The 7931-nt window shown below is 41.4% G+C and overlaps 1 protein-coding gene across 1 annotated transcript; it reads left to right on the top strand.

The window, feature by feature from the left end:
* The first annotated feature begins 1670 nt into the window (after positions 1–1670).
* Positions 1671–7598, top strand: LOC133125807 (dermatan-sulfate epimerase-like protein). Its single transcript, XM_061237446.1, has one exon. It carries the CDS (start codon positions 3033–3035, stop codon positions 6675–6677), a length of 3645 nt encoding a protein of 1214 aa, XP_061093430.1. The 5' UTR covers positions 1671–3032; the 3' UTR covers positions 6678–7598.
* The last annotated feature ends 333 nt before the right edge of the window (positions 7599–7931 follow it).

Below are 7931 nucleotides of genomic sequence, written 5' to 3'. Positions count from 1 at the left end.
AACCCCTAAAATAAAGCAGCTTAATTGAATTCTAAACCCCGAATCTATTTTGCATGTAAAAACAACTTGTCACTCATCACAAAATTTGTCATCAAATTTCAAGTTGAAAAAAAGATCATTTAAAGCTGTTAGACATAGTGGCAGGTCATTTTGACCCTTAACACCAGGGGTAACCAGGGGTGCCCACATTTTCACACCCCACTGTAACCAGTTAACCAAAATGGACACTTGGCCATGCAATTCAAATATAAAGGAGCGCATTGCACTGCAAATCACTTGTATAATTAGGACAGTTTACCTTACTAATTTAAGGTAAATAAGGGCTTTCTTGATCCCATGGAATTGTTAGAGCCAGAGTATACCTCGCGCAAGATCATTACAGCACAGGTTGGGAAGGAACAGACTGCAGCCAAGATAAAGTTGGCTACGTGACTGTAACGTTGATGGATGGGAAATTAAAACAGCTGCATTGCAACGCAGCTCATCTTAGATCTGATTAGAATCAGAAATGTCACTTATATGTATTATCTTTAAATTAATGAAACGAAAAACAGCATAAGATGGTTTTTAATGGAAAAATGACAGTGAGAAATGACACTTAAAATGTTTGACAAGTTCAGTTCGACAAGTGGTATCGCCAGCTTTCTCGAGACAAATTAGCGCAAACAACTGGATCGGATTTTGTGATTGTAAACCGTGGCTGGGAGTTGAATAGCATACGCAAGCTTGTGTCCTTGAACAATAGTAGACAAGCCATTATTGTGGGAAAACTGGTTGCTTATTGCATTTCCAAAACGAGCAACCAGAATCTGTCTACAGGTAGCATATGTTGTTCCGTGACATTCCTCAGTATCCTATTGTTTACATATATGTTGTTCAGTCAGTAGCCTATTGCTGAATACCTTGGTATTGATGTTTGACGTTGCCATTTTTATGCAATCACCCGTAATAAATTAAATAATTATTTGCCCAAATTTGGCAACTAAATTGCTTATACTGTAGGCTACTGGATATACACTCACCAAGCACTGCTATAGCCTATCCACTTAGTCTTATGATGCGTTGTGTGTTCAGAGATGCACTTCTGTATACCACTGTTATAATGCTGCTCACTGGATTTAAAAAAAAGTTTTTTGCACCATTCTTTGCAAACTCTAGTGACTAGCGTGCCTGAAAATCCCCGGAGATCAGCTGTTTCTGAGATTCTGAGATACTCAAACCACCCTGTCTGCCACCAACAATCATTCCACATAAAACTTATTTTTTTAATGTGAACATTAGCTGAACATTCCTGACATGATTGTATGCATTGCACTGCTGCCACATAATTGGCTGATTAGATCATCGCAGTAGGTATAATAGTGAAAGTGTTCCTAAGTTTCATATTGGCTGAACTATAATTAAGGAGTGCTCCCTGAGTGATAAAACAATTTACATTTACAATACACTATTGTAAATAAACATTATACGTATAATACTCTAATGTTCATAATTTGCGCTTTATGAATGCCTTGCTTGTCTGTCTATAACAGGTTTCGCTCTACATTCTGTGAGGCCAGTACTGCCTTTCTGTTATAAAGCTGCTGAGGTCCCAGCGCCCTCTAAAGACGACAAAGTATATTATTCTCTACAAAATGATGAAAATAGTCATACTGAGGAACAGAGGGAACTGGGCACACGCATTTAGCCCTCATCATCTAACGCGTCATTGTCCACAGTATTGCTATTGTAATACAATAACTAACATACCGGGATTCTAAGAAACCAAGAGAGGAAGCAGAATCAAATATGGATTATGTTTTTGACAGCTGCGGAGGTTTTTGAAAGCTTCGGCTGAACAGGACGTGGTTTGTGTGCTGGTCAATTCCTTGAATACTTGTCCAGATGAACTTGCGTAAAGCTTTTCAAAAACTCTCGCTTGACATCATTCCATTTGGGAAGTTGGGGGAGGAGGAATGAATTCGTGGACCTAAAAAAGCCCCTCTCAGGAGGGATTTGAAGCATGTGTACTGAAGCAGGTATCATTAATGTTTTTTCATACAGTATATGGAAAAGAAACGCACTATTTACTTTAGTTTGTGCGCGCTTTACATAGTGCTTGCAGCTTGAATGGAAATTATAATACTAAAATGTTTTGGGTAGCTGTTGATTGGACCGGACACTGACTGGGGCTGACTGATAATTGTCCACGAGGAAATGTTTTTGGAAAAGGAGATCAATACAAGTTTGCTACCGCTCGCAAGGAGATATGTCAGGCTCCGTTCCCTTGCTCACTGCAGCACAGGGAAAGACAAAACGTGGCTACGAAAACTTCGGATGTTACAGATGGACTTCAGATCTCATTGTCCTCAGACACAAACGGAAAATATCAATATGGGAATGTATTGATGGAAACGCTACAAAATATACATTTATTCACACCTATTTTCTGGAGTAGCCTAACCTACCCGTTACAGCAGTTCGGACTGGACATATGCGTTTTGCACTCAGTCATTTCTATACCAAGGGGACAATTGCACATCTTTGATATTCAAACGTAAGTCCAAATCAGCGGAAATGTATTCGTTTTCCATTGATGCAGCACTCCGAGAGATAGTGTAACATAAAACAAGTCTTAACACTGATTGACTAGTAAATTATTGGACTAAAACAGTGTATTTGACTGGCATAGATAGAGCTCTATATACATTGTAATATTCTATACGTGAACTATAAGTTTATTTCACTAGATTATTTTCAACCTCATTATGTCAGTTGGTGGACTTTATTAACAGGAAAATATTTATAACATGAAACAATCCATGAAAGAAGAAAAAATAAGTAAACAGTTGATTTCAATTAAAACAAACATCCACAATAATCTGTTAAAGAACTAAATTTGAGCATCGAATTACGAAAATAGGCGCTACATAGTTGGGATAATCAACTTTTCCGTCTTGCATGGAATGCCACAGGGCGATACCAAGTGACTGCTTGTAACGCATTTTCTAAAGAGGAGGAAATGAGACAGAACAAGTAAAATACATTTTAAAATGATCTTGACAATGGCTGTGAAATGCTTGGGCCACTCATTGGTATTGCTGTCATTCTTGGCAGTGGGAACAGTTTTTTCTGGCGTCTTTAATACTTCAGAAACGTATGCTTTCAATGATAGGTTGGAGCATCTCAAACTCTCTGAGGATAGTGTTTTGCAGCATTGGAAGCATCTGTCAGCCAGCATTCATCCCAGCTTGTTCTTCAACCAAGTTGACATACAGCTACTGAGGCAAAGATCCACTACGACCCACAGCCACATTTTCAAAGTAATCCGCACTGCTGTCACTACCATGATGTCCAATGCCCCCCTGTATCTCCCTCCAGTGAAACATGAGGAGTTTACCAGCAAATGGAATGAGATCTATGGGAATAACCTGCCCCCACTTGCTCTTTATTGTCTTGTGTGTCCAGAGGACACACCTGTCTTACAGTTTTTAGTGAAGTTCATGGACAGGATGGCAGACTACCCAGACTGGATGGTAACAAGTGCCCCTAACGATGAAGTCCCTATGGCACATTCCCTTACTGGATTTGCCACAGCCTATGACTTCATTTATTCTTCACTGGATGACCAGCGACGAGAGAAGTACCTAAAAAAAATACGGTCTGTAACACAGGAGCTGTACGAGCTGTCCAAGCACAGGAGCTGGGGGAAACAGTTTTTGCAGAACCATCAAACCACAAATGTTTTAGCCATTCTGATTGGTGCCATTGTGGTCGGAATGCACTCTGATCTGGAAAGCATGATATGGAAACAGGTGTCTGTGAACTACATGGAGAAGACCATGTTCCTACTGAATCACATAGTGGACGGGTCTCTGGATGAGGGCGTAGCCTACGGAAGTTACACGGCTAAGTCCATTATGCAGTATGTGTTCCTAGCACAGCACCACTTCAAAATTGACAACACGCAGAACAACTGGCTCAGGGCACACTTCTGGTTCTACTATGCCACCCTGCTGCCTGGCTTTCAGAGGACAGTGGGCATCGCAGACTCAAATTACAACTGGTTCTATGGGCCAGAGAGCCAGCTGGTGTTCTTGGATGCCTTTGTTCTGCAGAATGGCACAGGGAACTGGCTTGCACAGCAGATCAGAAAGCATCGACCTAAAGACGGCCCCATGGCTCAGTCCGCTGCCCAGCGCTGGTCTACTTTGCATACAGAGTACATCTGGTACGATTCCCACCTCACGCCACAGCCCCCTCCTGGATTTGGCAAAGCAAGAATGCATATCTTCTCCAACTGGGGCGTAGTAACATATGGGGCTGGCCTGCCTAACAGCCAAGGAAACACATTTGTCTCCTTCAAATCTGGGAAGTTAGGTGGACGTGCAGTGTTCGATATTGTTCATGATAAGCCTTATTCCTGGGTTGATGGATGGAAGAATTTCAACCCAGGGCATGAGCACCCGGACCAGAACTCCTTCACTTTTGCTCCAAATGGACAGGTGTTTGTATCTGAGGCATTGTATGGGCCCAAATACAGCTACCTAAATAATGTACTGGTGTTTAGCCCTTCCCCCACAAGCCAGTGCAACAACCCATGGGAGGGACAACTGGGAGAGTGTGCTAAGTGGCTGCGTTGGACAGATAAGGAGGTTGGAGATACAGCCGGTGAGGTCATTGCTGCCTCCTCACACAGAGACTTGATGTTTGTGAGTGGAGAGTCAGTGGCTGCATACTCTTCTGCTATGAAGCTAAAAAGTGTGTACCGTGCCCTAGTGCTGCTCAACAGCCAAACTTTACTAGTGGTGGATCATGTGGAGAAACAGGAGAATTCACCAGTGGATAGTCTTAGTGCATTCTTCCACAACCTTGATATTGATTTCAAATATGTTCCCTTCAAGTTATTGGACAAGTATAATGGAGCTATGATGGATGTGTGGGATGCCCATTACAAAATGTTTTGGTTTGACAATCAAGGTGACAGCCCAATTGCTAGGATACAGGAGGCAGAGCAAGTGGCAGAGTTTAAGAAAAGGTGGACACAGTTTATCAATGTCACTTTTCCTATGAGGAATACAATCAGCAGAACAGTCTATGTGATGCACGGGCCTTATGTAAAAGTTTCTAATTGTAGGTTTGTGGACAACAGCAAAAATGGACTGAAGCTGTCAGTGTTCATTGACAACACTGAAAAGATTGTTTCCATCGCTACAAATTACAAAGATTTAGGTGCTCGATTAAGCTACCTAGGTTTTGGAGGATATGCAAAGGTAGAGGACAAGAATCAAGTTACCCGCTTTGGTCTGGGAACGCAAATTACTCCTAAACAAAATGTGTCAGAAAACACATTATTTGATTTGGGATTTACAGTTAATGTGATAGCTGGGGTGATTCTTTGTGTTGCCATTGGATTTCTGACATTGCGGCGAAGGTTCTACATTTGCTTCAATAAACTGATGCGGTGTGCTCTCCTCTCTGTACTCCTGCTTTGGATAATTGAACTATTGTTTGTATCCAATAGCTGCAATCAACTAATCTGTGGTGTGAAATGGAAAGGTGCCACTACAGAACTGGAGGGCACCACACAGTTGAAACATTATGATCAGCATGCTTTCACCTTACCAACAGTCGTCATCACAACCCTGCCTGGCTCTGGATCAGAAATCCTGAAACACCTCTTTTACAACAGCTCTGACTTTGTTTACATTCGAGTACCCACCGAACACTTGGACATCCCGGAGATAGAGTTTGAGTTTGACTCGGTGGTGGATGCATGTGTGTGGACAAAATCAGATGCTCAGGAAGGACGCTTCAAAGTAATCCAAGGCTGGTTCCATTCCCTGGTCTACAACACCAAGCTGCACCTGCAGAACATCCAGCTGCCGGAATCCAGCAGGATTAAGCTGAACCAGAGAACTGGTACTACCAAGGACAAGTGGAAGCGGATGAGGAGGAAGGAGCCCCTAGCTGAGTCGAAAGGCAGAGGAAAAGGAGGTTTAGACAGGGATGCGGAGTACATTAGAGAATTACGGCAACATGTAGGGCAGTACCAAAGTGCCCGTGTAGTCTTGAACTTGAGGAGTGGCAGTTGGGCCTTGAAGGTCCCTTTTATTCGAGAGGTGATTGGCCCCTCCCTGCGGGCAATATTTGTAGTCAGGGATCCACGTGCGTGGATCTATGTAATGCTGTACAATAGCAAACCCAGCCTCTATTCCCTGAAGAATATTCCACAGCACCTTGCTCTGATTTTCAAAGAGGACAGTAGCAGAGAGCAGTGCTCTGGTTTCACGCCTGAGTTCCGGGTCTTGCGGAGGCTCCTGTCTCGCTCAGAAACAAACCCTGTCCTGTTACTGGCTCACTTGTGGCTGGCACACACAGCCACAGCACTCAGGGTCAATGCCGACTTGCCCATGGAATCTTACTTGAAAGTGAGATTTGAAGACATTGTGCACTTCCCCCAGGAGACTGCAGAAACGATACACACGTTCCTTGGAATTCCAACCTCACCATCGGCAGTCCACCAAATCATGTTTACCACTTCTACAAACTTGTATAACCTGATGTACGAGGGTGATATCTCACCAGATAACATCAACATATGGAGGCAGAACATGCCTCGCAAGGACATCAGGCTAATTGAGGACACATGTTGGTTTGTGATGAAGAGGCTAGGGTATTCAAGGTTTACAAACTGATTGCTGCTGGTCAGCTGCCGTAATGTTGTCTGTTTTGTTTGGTTTGTTTTTGTCTTTTGCACTAAAGGAAAAAGTTTAAAAATGGTTAAAGGGAGTATAACCAAAATCCAAAAACATGTGTTGTGACATTGAAATTCATGTTAACTTGACAATGTTGCTTTATTTTGTTCTCTCTGCAATATGTAGTTTGTCCTGATTAAACTGGTACTCTATGTTGGTTAGAAGGGAATATTTTATATTAAAATATGTTAAGTGATTTGGGAATTAAGTAATACTTGAGTGACATTTTCCTTCTGTTTCATTAACAAAATCTCTGCACTTTTTTTCTGAGCTATTTGAGTTGTGCAAATATTCATTGTTATTTTTGTAATGCATTGTCCAGTGTAGAAATGTGCTCATGGTACTTTACTGGTGTTATATTATAAATATGCATATTTAAATGTGGACATTATTTTCTTATAAAAGTTGTACAACTATCAGTAATCTATACACAGCTGTATGTTTTTATACACATATATTTTGCAAAACAGTTTATGGCAGATCATAGCTGAATATGCACAAAGATGTCAAAAGAAATTGTTTTTGAACTGCTGAGTAGTTAGGATCTGCAAGTAATTTAACATATACTTTGGTCTTGTTGAAATAATGCTCTTGGTTTCATTCATGCTTGTGAGGGGCAGATCCAGATGGTTTTGCACTTTACTGTAGAGGATCTCATTATTATTCTTACTGTAGTGTGTTTACTGTCCACATCTAAGCCACGGCAGAGGCATTGGTGTGTTTATTGACTCAATGGGTTTGGCTTAATCTGTGAAATAATGTTGGGTGTTAACAGAAATGGCTATAAGTAGACAGTTTGTGACTGTGTGTTTTGCATAAGCACACAGACTGGGACTTTTGAAGATTAAAATATAATGATTATTTGTGCCTGTTTGTGTCCCTTTCCTACAAAAGGTCTGCCAGAGGGCTTAATCTTTCTTTCCTTCAGCTACAATTTTTGTATCTACCATACATGGTTTAAAAATATCATCCCCATTTTCTTAAATGAACTTAAGCGTCTATTCTTGTTATCTACAGCAGAGCTGAGGGATTGCTGCTGCTAGTTGGTGCTGTCATCTACCAGTAAAAAAAGATAATTATGCTACAGTACACAGTGTACAGAAAGCACAGAAATATGAAGTTAATGAATAAGAATCATCAAATATTTTCTTGTCAGGGTTCTGGTGTTTTGTGGCAGTCGCGCACGATGTGTGG

Source organism: Conger conger, chromosome 4 (assembly GCF_963514075.1).
Source record: "Conger conger chromosome 4, fConCon1.1, whole genome shotgun sequence".
In the NCBI taxonomy this organism is placed as follows: Eukaryota; Metazoa; Chordata; class Actinopteri; order Anguilliformes; family Congridae; genus Conger; species Conger conger.
This window is presented reverse-complemented; position numbering and strand designations above follow the sequence as displayed.

Bases quoted from the DNA above. Each gene is read 5' to 3' on its own strand.
- LOC133125807 (XM_061237446.1), top strand. From the start codon at position 3,033: ATGATCTTGACAATGGCTGTGAAATGCTTGGGCCACTCATTGGTATTG.